This window comes from Parasteatoda tepidariorum, chromosome 6, assembly GCF_982258835.1.
Source record: "Parasteatoda tepidariorum strain Cologne lab strain chromosome 6, Ptep-v5.0, whole genome shotgun sequence".
Classification (NCBI taxonomy): Eukaryota; Metazoa; Arthropoda; class Arachnida; order Araneae; family Theridiidae; genus Parasteatoda; species Parasteatoda tepidariorum.
The window spans coordinates 4,478,840-4,496,206 of record NC_141760.1 but is presented as its reverse complement, the minus strand read 5'-3'; the positions used below and the strand labels follow the sequence as shown (position 1 = coordinate 4,496,206).

Below are 17,367 nucleotides of genomic sequence, written 5' to 3'. Positions count from 1 at the left end.
TCGAGTACGATATTCGAAAATTATTGCTAATCACGAAAATATTGAATTTGATTTTGATCGAAGTCGATATTCAAAATTTTTACTTTTTTCGACTATTTTCGATACTTATCGCGAAGACTATATTCAAAATTTCAACTGACTCACATTATATCGTTCTCGATACCTATCGTTGACGATATTCGAAATTTAAACTTAGGATAATATCTTAGTCTACACTTATTGTTAGTGAGTGTTATCGTAGTTTTATATTCAAAATTTATTGTTTTTGATATTAAATGCGATATAGCGCTGTCGATAAATATCATATGTTTGATATATATATATCATTTCCGATATTTACCGTGATGTTGTTGGAGATGAAAACTATCGAGTGTCCGATGCTTATTCTAAAACGAGAGTTTTTACAAATCATCGTATATGTATTTTTCAAAATACCATTATCGGTAAATGCAAAAATATAGATAATTCATATAACACAGTGATGTTTCACTCCACTTTAAATATGAATATCACATAAAATAATTTAAATTTACTACAGCCAGTTATCTTTTGTCAAAATAAAACCAACAATTCTGGTTAACACAAAATCGAAGATTTAATTGAATTAAATCCTTAAAATCAAATCAAAAGAAAAAAGTAAACATTTTAATGAAAAGTTAACGAAACAATTATTCCGATATAGTTATTACGTATACGCATGTAGCTAGATTTGAGATTCCATAAGAGATATTTTCTCACCCAGATTAATCATATTTAATTATTTAATTCGTGTATTGTTCAAAATGTCGGGGGTCTTGTTTCAAGTAATTAAATGGGTTCCTAAGTGGAGAATACAGTTAAAATAAATTACCCAAGCGTCACACTCGACATTACTCCATTAATTATTCTAAATGTTACATAACATCAACTGAAATGGATGTCTTGCTATACAGCTCAATTACTTCCGATTTAATTTTTTAATTTATTATAACTAAACTCAGTAATTTGGTCCTTAACAGAAAATAATTTTTCTGACTTGCAATTGGAAAATTGGACGTAAATGCTGTTTTTCCAATTCCCGTTTGAATTTGAAAAAAGCGGTTTGATGACTATTTTATTCCCCTTTCTATTACTGTCAATGCTAAAATAGAGTTTAAAATAACTGATTAAAAAATAGATTTAAAAAAAAAATTCAATTCAAGTTTTTAAAAGTTCAAGTTTCAAGTTCACAAAGTGCTTATTATCTAAAAAATCTCAAGTTTCAACTTTTGGTCACATACGTTGATTTTTCTATTGCACAATAAGTTTCTTTTTTTCAGTAACATTATTTTTAACATAGTTCTGATATGTTGCGGTAGAACATTAACCTCTTCTCTGCCTGATTTTTTTCTGAATTTCTAACCCAAAAAAATGCATTCTTTTTTACTGATGAAAATTAATATATGTTCTATCGTAAATTCGAAAATGCAAAATATTTTTTGTCATCAGGCACTTTTTTGCTTGACCTATTGGTGGTGAAATGCGTGATGTCCCGTTCACTGATCTCAAGTTTTCTCTGCCATGCAGTCAAGTTTTATATTAAAAAAATACACTGTTCATTAACTCTATTGCTTTAAGGTGTTTAAGGTAAGTTTAATAATTATTTTATGCAGATATTTATGTAAAAATATTTTGGAAAATAATTTTAATACTTTTGAAATAAGTGATGATAATTAAGTAATACTAATAATTAATTAATAATAATCAATTTTAATACTAATGGAATGAAATAACTTTAATATTAATCAATTATTTTAACAGTAATGAAAGCGAAATTACAGAAAATACAAAGTGATTTTAATTTCAATTCAAGACGGGAAATCTCACAACAAAAATTGTAAGGTAAGTGGTTGTTGCGCCATCTCTTAGTAATTTTTAGAAATACAAAGATAATCAATAGAAGACAGCAAGTAGCTACGAATTCAATTTCAATTATGCAATTTTCCTCTTCGTCGCATGGCATGCGACGCCAATCACACAGGCACGAAAAGGATGAACGCATGAGATGCAACGCGGACAGAGGAGTTTTAAAAAGAGGAAACTTTGTAATTGTGTTATCGTTTTAATCCATCTGATAGTTACTCCTCAATTCTATTGATATTTATCTAAAATTCATCTGATAGTTACTGAAAATTAACTAACATCTGACTTTCCACGTACGGGATAGCTAATTTGCATCTTTTCAGCAGTCTAGTTTCTCTTGGCAAATCTTGTAAAAGCTAGGAGTTTACTGTTGTTTAGTTCAATTAAAAAATTTCTCGCATCACTTTATTTACCAAGAATCCTGTCTTTCAATTGTGCTGTAAATAGACCTTTCTATTAGTGCAATCGCTTCCCGAATTCGTAGACCTTACTTTCTAAAACAATCAATATCTCATTTTTATTGATGTATTTTAAAATTTCAGATCATGGAAAGTAAAATCAAACGAATTTTTTTATTTAATTCAGCATTTTATTTTATTTTTTTCCCGTCGTTGAACAGCCGAGACTATTTTGAGTTTACGACTACCATTGCTCACCTCCGCAACCTTGCAATTTTGAACCCAATCCAGAAAACAAGGGAACTCATGGATCAAGTATTGAGAGAAATTTTGCTTTCGTGGAGGACAGAGGATTTTGTAGAACTCGAACGCATTTACGTTACATGGAGAGGAAAAAAAACTTAAACCTTCCACGGTTAACCTGATCGCAACCCATGATCCGTCTACCACTGATGATATTTTACGTCTGCACTGTGGTGCGAACCGGATGCGGAATTCGAACCGACCAGCCATCGCTGGGATTCGAATCAGGGTCTCCTCCTTAGGAGGAAACGCTCTATTACCTGTTAATATAATATATAACACTAGGGGGCTAAGCCTTCTGTTCGCTGCCGCTCACCAACCCCGATTATTGCTTTGCAATATTGCTTCGCAATAATTGTCTTTTCTTGGCAGAAAACAATTTTTTTATTAAAGTTAAAATTATTCACTTAACATATATGTACTAAAAGGAAACTTACTCTTGTGCCTCTACTTCCCACGTCTAAATATTACTCTCAAATATTACTTTACCCAAATATTAGATCTCTTGGTGAACGGAAGTGATTTTTTGAAGTAATCATTTTTTTAAAATAACATTTATATTCTTATAGCATTGTATTGTTCAAACAAATTTGATGAGTTCACAACCATAATTTAATACTCTCGCTAATAGTAGCAGTACTGGAAAATAAGTTCAAATTAGGGATACAAAAATATTTAAAGAAAAACAATTCGCGATAGCAACGCTCGAGTACCCCGTCTAGCGGGAGCCTGTAAATATCAGACATTAATTTATCACGTTTTCATTTAGTTCCATCAAAATCATTGACTGAATCAGACGCCATTTTTTAGCAGCAAATAAGAAACAAAATTTCCCTAAGGAAAAGGCCGAAGAACTTGAAAAAAATCTCCAGAATATTAGTAAATCTTTCAGGAACAGAACACGCCAAACATTTGAAGAAAAATTCCTCAATAATTTTTAATTTCTATTATCAACAAACTTGCAACTGATGACTTCCGATTTCGGATACTGTTACAGATGTGTGTATTAAGGTAAAACGCATTTCTTCTGTCTTCAATTCATTACGAATTAAAGTGAAGTCAACATTGCTTTCGTCATTCCAGTGAATAAATATGAATTCAGAACATACAGAATTGTAATAGTTATAGCATATTCTTCTTCGTTATAGAATAGTATATATTTCTGTATCCATATAATTCGGAAAACAACAATAAAAAATTATCCAAGTTACTTGAAATAATGCCATTTGTGCTGATTCTTACTTAATTTTAATCGTTTTCTTAGTAAGTATTTTTTAGTTTTGAAAGAATAAGTTCAACTAGAATTCAGCTATTCTGTTTTTAGCTACATATTCAAATTCCTATCAATTATAAAATTTTGCTGTGTAGTATGTTATCTAAAAGTAATGAAGGGATAAACTATGTATCTATTATTTGAGAATAAAGTTTTCAAACAAGGAACTTATCATTTTGGAATTCTCCGGGAATTATAAATCAGGTAAGTGCAATGATTTTTACAATAAAAAATTTGCTTGTAAATATTTTTTTTTCATTTGATGATGGTTCTCTACAGAATGGTTTTTTACGTCTGATTAAGAACTATAAGAATAATAAAAAAAGAAACAATATGAAAGTTTTTATTTCGATGTAAAGAATTCTTAAAATCGTTTTTTTATCCTAAGAATTCTTTATTTTCCGTTTTTTAGTTTATAATTTTTTGATAAAAATTGTTCTCAAAATACTTTTTTTGAAAAATTAAATGGTATAACATTATGTGTTTATGTATACTTCTTGTATATTCCAATGTTTGAAGTAATATGATTCAGAAAAGTATGGAATAAAAATTCGGTGCTTACGTATTAACGCCACCGCCGCTACAGATTTGGCGGCTTTTAAGTGCCGCAAATCTACGCTTAAAATTTTTGCGACAATTCATAAAATAAAACACTTTATTTAAAATCAAAATAGTCAATCGAATTTCGGTGGAAAATGTGCCGATATAGAGTTTAGCATAGATTCAAAACAATCATATCGCCATATGAACTCTGATAAATAAGATTCCAAATGAAATAACATTTCCAAAACGTACGTTTACCAAGATAAAGTTTTATGTTGTGGGAATTGGTACATTTTCGTTTTTTCGGTAAAATATTTCCCTCCTGAAAAAATAAAATTACATCTTGTTTTGTTTTTGGCAAATCCCAAAGAATAATTTTCGTAGCACTAAAAATGGCGACAAAAAAGAATTGTTTTTTTGTTTTTGTTTCGTCAGCATTCTTTATTTTACGTTTCTTAGTTTCTAAATAATGACTTTTATTGAAACTTGAAATTTTTTGATAAAAATTGCTGTCAAAAAATTTTGTTTACAAAATTAAATTTCATAAAATTATGAGGCTTATGTATACTTTTTGTTCAATTTAATTTTTGAAGTAATATGATTCTTAAAATTATAGAATGTAAAGTTTAAATGGGCCTTTCATGTTATATCATTAAATTTAGTAGTACTATTTCTCGGGCATTAGGTTTTAACTCTTATAAGAATATACATATTTTTTTCTGTTAATGTACAAATATTTTTCCGATGTGTTTTGGATATTCCTTCTCTAATAAAAAGAGATACCATTTTGTTTTCGTTTGCATAAGAAAGAATATCAAGCATTTTTCTTTTTTAAATTTAATTAGCCACAATAAGGAAGGAACGTTGCAATGCTACGTGTTACATTAACGACGTCTCTAGAGTAACTGAATGACTGTTCATATAGAATTTGCAGGTATTAGTCTCATACAACAACGCCCCCTATAGTTCGTTGCGATCGCGAATACCTTTACGACTATTGTTAATTTTGTGCTGATGACAACCAAAACAATATGGAAATGAATGAGGGAAAACTGGATCCTACCACGTGATTTTCCGGCCAATAGAAATGCCCGGATAATAATGGAAAACTGCGACACCATCATTAGATTTTTATATATAGTAAGATATAGTAATATATAGCTTCACTCACATCTTAATGCAATTTTAAAAGAGGTCTAGAATGTTATAACGTGTAACTGCCTCTGTATGAAAACTAAAATAGAAGTCATGTGCATTACCACATTTTGGTATTTCAATTAATTTTTCTCTGATAAAGAGCTTGTTACGTTTTTGACACATTGTTGGCATCTTTTATAGTTGAACTAACAAATGATATAAAGTCGTTCTTAAAATGTTTTTTCCCGCTTTATAAGAACGTAGAATTTCGTAACCTTTTATAAGTGTTTTTATTTATGTTATTTCCTCCATTTTTATGAAAAAATTAATAACTATTTTCTTTAAGTATAACAAACAGAAATGTATACAAGAGATGTTTCAAAAATATTTTCGTCAAACATAAAAAAGAAGACAATATGCGCCTTCAAAAAAAATTAAATGTAAATTTATTTTATCTTTTGCTTTTTATATATTAACTTGATCTTTCTATTTTTAAGAAAAAAAAGAAAAAGCCGAAATATTTATATGTATATTAAAATCTTGTCGAAATATGGGTCACTGATTCGAAATGCTTTGTCCAATTTACCATAAAAATTTAAGTTTTCTCCTAATAGTTTTATACCTTTTTATAGAGACTAACATATTACATATAGAGACTATAGCATATTATATGAAAATTTTATATTCTACTTAAAGTATGCTTAAAGATTTGTTCTTGTCATTGAGTTAAGAATATATTGAAATGCAAATATGAGGTAGGGAAAATTATTTTATTCAATAATACTAGTTGAGGTTATAGTTTAGGATTTCTCGAAGGACGTATTGAAAATAAAACATGTTTAAGGTCAGACGAACTGAAATGACATTTTGAAACAGCAGTTTGAAAATATATAAATAAATTTCCATAATAGCATTAGTAAAAAACAGTTTTTATTAAACTATCAAACTAAGTTTTTATTCATTTAGACAATAAGGATACAGATATTGCTCATTTATTAATTTGTTCGGAAACCAATAATTATTTTTAAAGGGTTTCTATTTCACTTCCGGGTATTTACCCTTTTTAGTTTGAACCAACGTAAGCATACGAAGGACATTTAACTTTTTCGCAGAACCCTAATCTTTAATATTAATGGTAAAGAGTGTTAATACTTTTTATCAAACGTAGTAATCAATGCGTACATTGGTGCAAATTTTCATAACTTACACATTACGTTAGCCATTGCGGTTCCAACCAGAATCTGCTTAAGGCGTACATGCATGGATATTAAACCGTCTCAATGGCAATCTTCTTCCATTGGAATACCTGCAAGAGACGCAGTGTGGGTATATCGACCCTGATTGGTTGTTGAAACGTGACATTTGTTTACTTTAACAGCTGATCTTTCCATTCTATTTCGAGTAAGACAAGCCCATCATAAATACACGAGTGGGCGACCTTTGGGCTAAAATACAAACTAAGGCTAAACAACCTTAAAGAGCAGAAAGTACTGATGCGCTGAGGAAGGTTGCCCTTTGAGCATCCGAAACAGCTGTCTGTATTTTATAAATATTTTTGTGCTCTTTAACGTTGTTTAGCCTTAGTTTGTAAGACAAGCCCGTCGAATATAAATTATCTTAAGTGACACATTCTAATTTCTTTCACAACGAGTTCAATTCTTTCACTGAGTATTTCTTACTTAACACAACGACAGGCATGAAGCCATGAAGAACATAAACAAACTGCGTGAAAATTGCCAGGTACACAAAACAAATACCATGTATCATTGTTACAATAAACTATCTAAACAAATAATAAATCCAATTTAAATAAAAAAACGTAGAAGAGAAATAATTATATTTTAACGAATTCGATGTGCGATTGTATTTAATTAACTTAACGCTAATTAGCATTCTAACTTTTTTGGAGAGACTCAGCTCAACATTATCTTGTCATCAACGCGCCATCTTTTTTATAAGCGATCATAGGTCTTAAGTCTGGGTATCAATGATCTTCTTGAAATGCAAGTACCCAATTATATCGTAGAATTGAACTCACGATCTTCACAGCCTTTTTTCTAGAGGTGCGATCTTGCCTGCAATCAACACACTACTGTGATGCTTTGTCTCTAAAACATTTTTCAACCTTGTATTCCATAGCTTTAAAGAAGATTAACAAAAAAATAATCAAACTGAACAACTACAACTTTTAAGCTAAATTAGGTTTCATACTACTTCGCTCTGCTAATTATTGCTAATGAATAGCTGCAATTAAAAATCGGTATTTTAAGGTATAAGGATTCGAAACAGCATCCCAACTCAGATGAAAGCCTAGTTTTTGTTCATTGTCAAAAAGATGGAAGAAAAGGATTTTAATTTGATGAACGAGGTATGATACTTGAAATCGGATGATTTTTTTTAGAACCATGAGTGCTAGGAGTTAAAAGGGAGAGCACAATTCCTGGTCACTTCAAGGGCATCAGATTGAGGGTGGTGAATCAAAGGATAGAGCGTTCGCCTTCTAATGAGGTGAACCAGTATCAAATCCCAGTGACGGCTGACCGATACGAATTCCGCACACGGTTCGCATGGACCACAATGCTGACGTAAATATCCTCAGTGTTAGACGGATCATGGATTAGAGTCGCCCTGCCTCCAGGTTAACTGTGGGAGGTGTTCGTGGTTTTCCTCTTTGCGTAATGCAAATGATGATTAATTTCCATCAAAAAGTCCTCCTCGAGGGCAAAATTTCTCTCAATACTTGATCCAGGAGTTCTCGTTTCTTCTGGATTGGGTTCATTATTACAAGGCTACGGAGTTGAACATTCGTAGTCGTAAGCCCAAAATTTGGTTGGCTTTTCAATGACGGTAATAAAATTAAATATAAAATGAAATGGTGCATGCTTAGTTTATGCTCATTGTCAAAAAGATGGAAGAAAAGGATTTTAATTTGATGAACGAGGTATGATACTTGAAATCGGATGTTTTTTTTAGAACCATGAGTTCTAGGAGTTAAAAGGGAGTGTTCAATTGGCATGCCAGCAAATCTGTTCGAGAACTTTTGAAGTTTGAGGTCCCTCGGTGTATCTCAACAATGCTTTGTAGCTTTAGAACTGATCACGTCAAGGACACGAGATTTGAAAATGGAATGAAAACTTTTCCACCATGCTCAAGCTGGAACTTTCCACTATCTCTGGAGCATATTATAAATTGCCTCAACATTATTGAGGTGAATCTATTCCCAAAAACATAAATGATTATTTTAAATTTAATATAACAGTTGCACAGTTTCTGAGCCCGGCCTTAAAGCCAATCTAAACCATAAGGATAAGTCCCATCACCACCATAAAATGGAGAATATCTGTCTGGCTTGGAAAAAAACTTGTTGCTCTGTGATTTTACTGTTATTATTTTTTTTTTATCTAAACTGCACTACGATCTGATTTTTTTGCCTTGCTTATCAAATAAAATATTTTTTTCAAAACAAATATTACAGTTTATCATTAGTTATTGATTGACCAACGCAATTAAAATGAAAGACAAATCAGACAAAATGAAACTTTTTATGTTATGAAGCTTTAGCATATTGAGAGACAGGTATGTTAGGAAATCAACAATATGAAAAATCATTCTGATTCATTAATTGTTGTTGGGTTCACTCGAATAAAATAAATGACTGAATGGCGCTATTTAGCTGGTACATTCAGCAAATGAGCAGCATATTAGAGAGATAGTGATGGGCAGTTTTTATTTATTTATAAACAAATAAGAGAAATACATAAATTAATCGATGATTACCTTGTGTTTTTCAGTAATTCATTTATTTTTAGAATCTGATTTAACGCTTCACATAGACCATTTTTGACAGAATTTTCTTTTAACTATTTTAATATAATTACTTACATTCCTTTACAAGTTTTCTCATTCTTCGTTTTCTTTTGTTTTCAGGTGTACTTCAATTCTTCAAACATGTGACTTAATTGTGCTCAACATGCTTGAAACCTCGGCTCAACTAAATGAGTCGTTATTAGTGACCACACCATATAATCCGGACGATGACTATGACGATTCATGGGACACCACTACAAAATGTCTCGTTGGAATCCCCCTGGTCACCATCATTTTCATGGCTATCACCGGCAATCTTCTAGTCTGTCTGGCTATCTACACAGACCGAAGACTACGCAAATTAGGCAACTTATTTCTCGTGTCCCTGGCACTTGCTGACTTATTTGTGTCATCTCTAGTTATGACATTTGCTGTACCAAATGATCTCATGGGATATTGGATGTTTGGACCACAATTCTGCGATACTTGGGTAGCTTTTGATGTCATGTGCTCAACAGCATCCATCCTCAACCTATGTGCAATAAGCTTGGACAGATTCATTCATATCAAAGACCCTTTACGTTATGGCCGCTGGATGACAAAGAAAGTTGTGCTGATGGCTATAGCTGGAATATGGCTGACATCAGCATTAGTATCTTTTCTGCCTATAAGCCTGGGCTGGCATAGGCCTAAAAAAGTGACTGAATCCATTGACGAAGAACTTCGGCCCACGTGTGCTTTAGATTTGACGCCAGTTTACGCTGTGGTATCATCGATTATCAGCTTTTATGCACCATGTGTAGTCATGGTAGCATTATATACAAGACTATATCTATATGCCCGAAAACATGTGCGAAATATTCGGGCCGTCACCAAGACAAGAAAATCCAGTGGGTCCAATTCTTGCAACTCTAATCATCATAATCATCACCATAACATGGACCACAAAGCTGCTATCACCTTAGGTTTCATAATGGGTACCTTTCTAGTGTGTTGGGTGCCCTTTTTCTGCATAAATATTGTTGCAGCTGTTTGTAAATCATGTATATCAGACATGGTCTTCAAGTTTCTGACATGGCTTGGTTATTGCAACTCGGCTTTGAATCCAATTATATACAGTATTTTTAATACAGAGTTTAGGGAAGCATTCCGTAAAATAATTCTTACTTATCTTCAGATCGAGTGCTGTCCTTGTTGCAAACAGACTTACAGAGATCGCTGTGATACCAGACGCACCACATTAGGTGTTGGTAACAGTAATAATCATCTGCCTCCGTCATCACCATTAAATCCAGACCCTATAAACAGGATAGAAATGCATGGTGATTGGTCAGGTAAATCATCTGATGTGTGACATCACTGATATCACCGTCTTACATCTAATTGTGAAAATGTTTCTACTAAAAAAAAAATTTTATTTTTGAAATAAATCAGAAGAATTTAAATTTCTAAAATGAAATAACATCTGATATTTAATTGCAATTGCTCTTCAATGCATTAGATTGAGTTAAAAATTTCTTTTTGCTTTGAAACTATGTACCAAAAATAGATCAGAACATGTAAGTGACGGTGAATAAAAAATCCTAATTTATATTCAAAAATTTTAAGAAAGACACTCAGAAAAACATATGATTTAATTTCTGCTGTCAAATTAAATTTTATTGACTAATGAACTATAACAAAAGTATTATAATTAATAAAATGTCCTTGGAATCAATAAACTGAACAACGAAAGTCTTGTAATGATTGCACGTATTTTAAACAAGAAAACTTTCAGGATAAATTGTTGTGAAAAAACTATTTATTTGTTTTAAAGTTTTTTCTAATTAATTTTTGATAAAAATTAATTATGTTTCGAGTTTTTTTAGTCCTTGGGAACTGTATATTTCTCTCTTTTCTCCTACTGTAAATTATTATAGAGGGAAAAAAAGTAAAATAGAAGGAAAAGATATAAATCATAGCGAAATCTTTCTTATTGATTTGTTTGACTTATTTAAAAAGTTAAAATTATAAACATAAATGTGTGTCTTTTTATTTATTGTTGACGTACTTATATGTTTTAGCATAAATCAAAATGATTTAATAAATACGGTTTAAATGTTAACATTATGAATGTTTTTCTTAGGGGCAATTATCATAACAAATTTTGCTCCCTGTTTACACTTGCCTAAAAGAACATAAAATATGCTTATTTTTATAATATTTTAAAACAATATATTATCATGTAAATACAAAATAGCAATCTCGCATTAAAGTAAAGCCAACGGTATTGTACTTATACTGGTTAGAAAAGCAATAATTCCATAATCTATATTGTATTAAATCAATTACTAAAAGTGAAGGGCTTGTGTCAGTATAGTGATAAGCCACATTTGTTTTCTAAATATTTTAATCAAACTGCTCCTTAGTTTTGTTTTTTGATAGATACCTTAAAAGTTCCTAGAATTTCCAATGTCAACACAATACGGAAAAGTATAGTTTCGCCTGAACAAGCACTTCTGAATGATTTTTTAAATGTGTTTTTCCATAAATACTGTTCCAACTCTTTCAGTTAAAGAAGTGTTACTTAAACTAAATCGAGTTTTATATTTCCTGCATGATTTATGCCGCAAAATATTATAGTGACACAATACAATAGAAGTTTGATATTTTACTTATGTTTTTTACATATTTATTATAAGAACAGTTTTTTGAATCAGTAATGACGCTTATTTGCGCTTTGATAAATGATCTGAAAGCGTGCGCTAGTAATAGTATATGTAATATTTTATTATTTTAAATATCACCAATTACTTAACATGTTTAAACACATATCAAATAAATAAATATAAATCACTTAATGTAGATTTTGGATGTTATAAGCATACGATTTAATGAATGTAAATGTTACTTACATGTTTAGTAATTTATTCCTCTTAACTATATAACTTTCAAATGTGGTTTTTTTCATTATATAAAATTTAACATGAAATAGCCCCGCTGAAGTACCTTGTTTTCACTTTTAACTTTTCTTAAGAAAAATCACATTATTGTCAAAGTTTTCGATGTATTGGATTTTCAATAATTAATTGAATATTATAATATAAAGAGTAATAATTTAAAATCCACCCGACAAGTATTAAATTGCACAAACAGCCGTAAGTAAAAGTTTGGGACATTTCAACACAATAGTAAGCAGAAATATTATAATTATATCCATCTTTGTCGTGAGATAAGATGCAAAATTAGTTATGTTTAAAATTTCTACAGCCACTTTAGAAAGGATAAAAAAATGAGTCTAAATAATTGCTTTGTAGTTAAACTTTCTAAATAAATGCTTAAAGTACAGATAATTATTTAACAATACTTAAATTATAACTTAAAACAACCTGGCAAAATGAATTATTATAGATTGTTATAGTGTTGCCAATTTAGATAGAGAAATATTCGCGTTTTTGGTGCCACACTAGAAAAATAAATATATAGATTACGTAAACGAATCCAAAAGTAACATAAATGCTTTGCATGAATCAATGTGTGTGTTACTAGAAAAAAAATGGAAATCTAGCTCTGTTAACAATGTCAAAAATCTATCGGTACTGTAAGCAGTGACCGATAATGTTAACCGTTTTTCACATTGCCTAGGTATTGTTTACAATGCCATATATTGAATCAGTAATGTATGAAAAGGAATATTTCATGATTTTCATTTATATAATTATGATTTATTAGTATAATAAATAGTGCAACAAGTAAGCTCATATTTCATTTCATTAAGAAGGACATTATGTAATATTAACGTTTACCAGATTAACCGGAATAATAAGTGGGCAGAAATGTACACAATGATTGTCCGGTATTTCCTACGCTGATATTTGTTTAAGGACCATTTCCCGACTTTCACTATATTAATGTTATTCCAAATAGGATGTTATTAATGATAACCTGTTGGGATGGTGAAATTAAAATTTGAGTTTTATAAGAAATTAATTTATTGAATAAAGGAATTGTTATTTTATCCCTTAAGTAATATTTCTTTCCTAAAAATTATTAATTAAAAAATTTAATTCAAAATTTAATAAAAATCATTAATTATTAATAAAAATTACGATTTATTTCGAACTCAGCCTAAAAATGCCTGTCATTCTAAACTCTGTGAATAATACAGGAATTTCCTACATTGCTGGTGACGTAACGAAATCGTAATGAGTTAAAGGTTATGTGATCCAGTTTTTTTTAAAAGAAAATTGAAATTTACATTTCTATTTCAAGCATCGGTTGAATAATTAAATTATTTTTCTAACAGTTACAAAATAAATTTTTATGGATTAGAATCGTTACCGTATAATCAGGATATAAGTTACGATTTTTGTTGCATTTCGAATAATTTTTTTTCGAGAAATGATCCTTCAGTTGCTCATTTAATGACGTATTTTATAACCACTCTCTTCGGTCTTTATACACAAGAATTTACTTTTTGACTTTGCATGTATAACGTTATTTAACGAAGTGAAAAAAAGTTAATAAACATTAAAATGTAACAAATTAATTAGAGAATGTAAAACTCTAAAGAGCATAATACTGAATCAAATAGAGGATTACCGTCCTTAATAAAATATTCTTATAATGCTTGTCAAAAATGTAGCAGATAAATATTAAATCCAGGAAAAAATAAAAACATTATTGAAGTCTAACAAAATAAAAACATCAAAACTTGTTTAATTCGCGATCGCAACGAACTATAGGGGGCGTTGTTGTATGAGACGCTTACCTGCGATTTCTATATGAACCGTCATTCAGTTACTCTGGAGACGTCGTTAATGTAGCGTGTAGCATTGCAACGTTCCTTCTTTAATGTGGCTTATTAAATTTAAAAATGAAAAAATGCTTGATATTCTTTCTTGTACAACCGAAAACAAAATGGTATCTCTTTTTATTAGAGAAGGAATATCCAAAACACATCGGAAAAATATTTGTACATTAACAGAAAAAAATATGTATATTCTTATAAGAGTTAAAACCTAATGACCGAGAAATAGTATTACTAAATTTAATGATATAACATGAAAGGCCCATTTAAACTTTACATTCTATAGTTTTAAGAATCATATTACTTCAAAAATTAAAATGAACAAAAAGTATACATAAGCTTCATAATTTTATGAAATTTAATTTTGTAAACAAAGTTTTTTGACAACAATTTTTATCAAAAAATTTCAAGTTTCAATAAAAATCATTATTTAGAAACGAAGAAACGTAAAATAAAGAATGCTGACGAAGCAAAAACAAAAAAACAATTCTTTTTTGTCGCCATTTTTAGTGCTACGAAAATTCGTCTTTGGGATTTGCCAAAAACAAAACAAGATGCAATTTTATTTTTTCAGGAGGGAAATATTTTACCGAAAAAACGAAAATGTACCAATTCCCACAACATGAAACTTTATCTTGGTAAAAGTACGTTTTGGAAATGTTATTTCATTTGGAATCTTATTTATCAGAGTTCATATGGCGATATGATTGTTTTGAATCTATGCTAAACTCTATATCGGCTCATTTTCCACCGAAATCCGATTGACTATTTTGATTTTAAATAAAGTGTTTTATTTTAAGGAATTGTCGCAAACATTTTAAGTGTAGATTGGCGGCACTTAAAAACCGCCAAATCTGTAGCGGCGGTGGCGTTAATATGTAAGTACCGAATTTTTATTCCATACTTTTCTGAATCATATTACTTCAAACATTGGAATATACAAGAAGTATACATAAACACATAATGTTATACCATTTAATTTTTCAAAAAAAGTATTTTGAGAACAATTTTTATCAAAAAATTATAAACTAAAAAACGGAAAATAAAGAATTCTTAGGATAAAAAAACGATTTTAAGAATTCTTTACATTGAAATAAAAACTTCCATATTGTTTCTTTTTTTATTATTCTTATAGTTCTTAATCAGACGTAAAAAACCATTCTGTAGAGAACCATCATCAAATGAAAAAAAATATTTACAAGCAAATTTTTTATTGTAAAAATCATTGCACTTACCTGATTTATAATTCCCGGAGAATTCCAAAATGATAAGTTCCTTGTTTGAAAACTTTATTCTCAAATAATAGATACATAGTTTATCCCTTCATTACTTTTAGATAACATACTACACAGCAAAATTTTATAATTGATATGAATTTGAATATGTATCTTAAAAACAGAACAGCTGAATTCTAGTTGAAATGATCTATTCTTTCAAAACTAAAAAAAACTTACCAAGAAAACGATTCAAATTAATTAAAAATCAGCACAAATGGCACTATTTCAAGTAACTTGGATAATTTTTTATTGTTGTTTTCCGAATTATATGGATACAAAAATATATACTATTTTATAACGAAGAAGAATATGCTATAACTATTACAATTCTGTATGTTCTGAATTCATATTTATTCACTGGAATGACGAAAGCAATGTTGACTTCACTTTAATTCGTAATGAATTGAAGACAGAAGAAATGCATTTTACCTTAATACACACATCTGTAACAGTATCCGAAATCTGAAGTCATCAGTTGCAAGTTTGTTGATAATAGAAATAAAAAATTATTGAGGAATTTTTCTTCAAATGTTTGGCATGTTCTGTTCCTGAAAGATTTACTAATATTCTGGAGATTTTTTTCAAGTTCTTCGGCCTTTTCCTTAGGGAAATTTTGCTTCTTATTTGCTGCTAAAAAATGGCGTCTGATTCAGTCAATGACTTTGATGGAACTAAATGAAAACGTGATAAATTAATGTCTGATATTTACAGGCTCCCGCTAGACGGCGTACTCGAGCGTTGCGATCGCGAATAGCAAAAGAAAGCAGAAGTTGTTTATTACACAGAAGTTTGTTATTACGCAGACGAGAAAGGAAGCAGACGATTATTTAAAATATTTTCATTCAACTGGCAATCAAACAAGGATTGGTGTTTTCAATACCACCTTTTCCAGTAGTGACTCCCCAGAATATGAAACCATTTTTTTCTCCCATTTTTCCAGAATGTTATTTTATGATCTATAATATTCATATTTTTACTACATTTTTGACAAGGATTCTCAACGATATGTATATTAACGTCCATGATTACTGTCTATCAAGCTTCAAATAAAAACCCTAACTATATTTCCCAGATAATTTCAACTCTTTCTTTAGATCAGATAATCTCAGCACATTAGAATATTTAAATGTTAATTGTAGAAACTCTTACATAATGCATACTCCGTACATGGCATAATCGTCTTTATGGTTTTGCATTTAGATTAGAATCTCGATGTTTATTGCACGTTACAATGTAAATTGACGCCCGACTGTTTCAAACTCAGTTGATGCGTGAAATTTATATCGCTGTCAAACATGCAAAAAAAACTCTTTCTTTTCTTTTTATTTTTGCCTTGGTGCGGAATTTGTCATTTTATTGAGAAGGGATCAATTTATAATTCCGCTAAAATATTCATTCATAAAAAAAAAGCTAGATAATGCATGTGACAGCCAACTTAATGATATATGAGCTTGAATATTTATCAAAAAATACTTTTTTGAAGCATGGATAAAATAAAAGCAAAGAATGGAGTTAAAAAAGAGCTTAAAAGATATAAAAAGTAGATTTTTATTAAGTGAACGCAAATTTGAAAAAATGTAATTTTCTGAGGTATATTTATTGTAAAATTTCTTAACGAGGTGTGTAAGAGTTTTAAATAAATTATTCATTGATGTAAAGACCTATGCTTATATATTGTTATTTAATGTCACTTCATTTTGTATTATATATTTCCATGTCATTATTTCTGTGAAGATTCTTCTTCGTATTCGTGTATATTTATTGAATAAAATTATTATGAAACTGAAATTTTATTATTCATAATTTATGCGAATCAGATTGATTCTCAATTTAAGTATTTTTCAATAATTATAATTTTTAGATTTGCATAATATTTTTTGTATGTACAGACAGAAACAATTTCGAAAGTTTTGAATTAATTATTTATTTAACATTTTATTTTCAAAATATTACTTTACA

At 29.8% G+C, this 17,367-nt stretch overlaps 1 protein-coding gene across 1 annotated transcript in view; it reads left to right on the top strand.

Moving 5' to 3' along the window:
• LOC107454766 (dopamine receptor 1) overlaps positions 1-14,185 on the top strand; it is a 328,591-nt gene extending 314,406 nt beyond the window's left edge. Inside the window, exon 5 of the mRNA XM_071179038.2 lies at positions 9,463-14,185. Within this exon, the coding sequence (XP_071035139.1) occupies positions 9,506-10,696 (1,191 nt within the window). The 5' untranslated portion in view covers positions 9,463-9,505 and the 3' untranslated portion in view covers positions 10,697-14,185. The remainder of the gene's footprint in view (positions 1-9,462) is intronic.
• Positions 14,186-17,367: the final 3,182 nt, after the last annotated feature.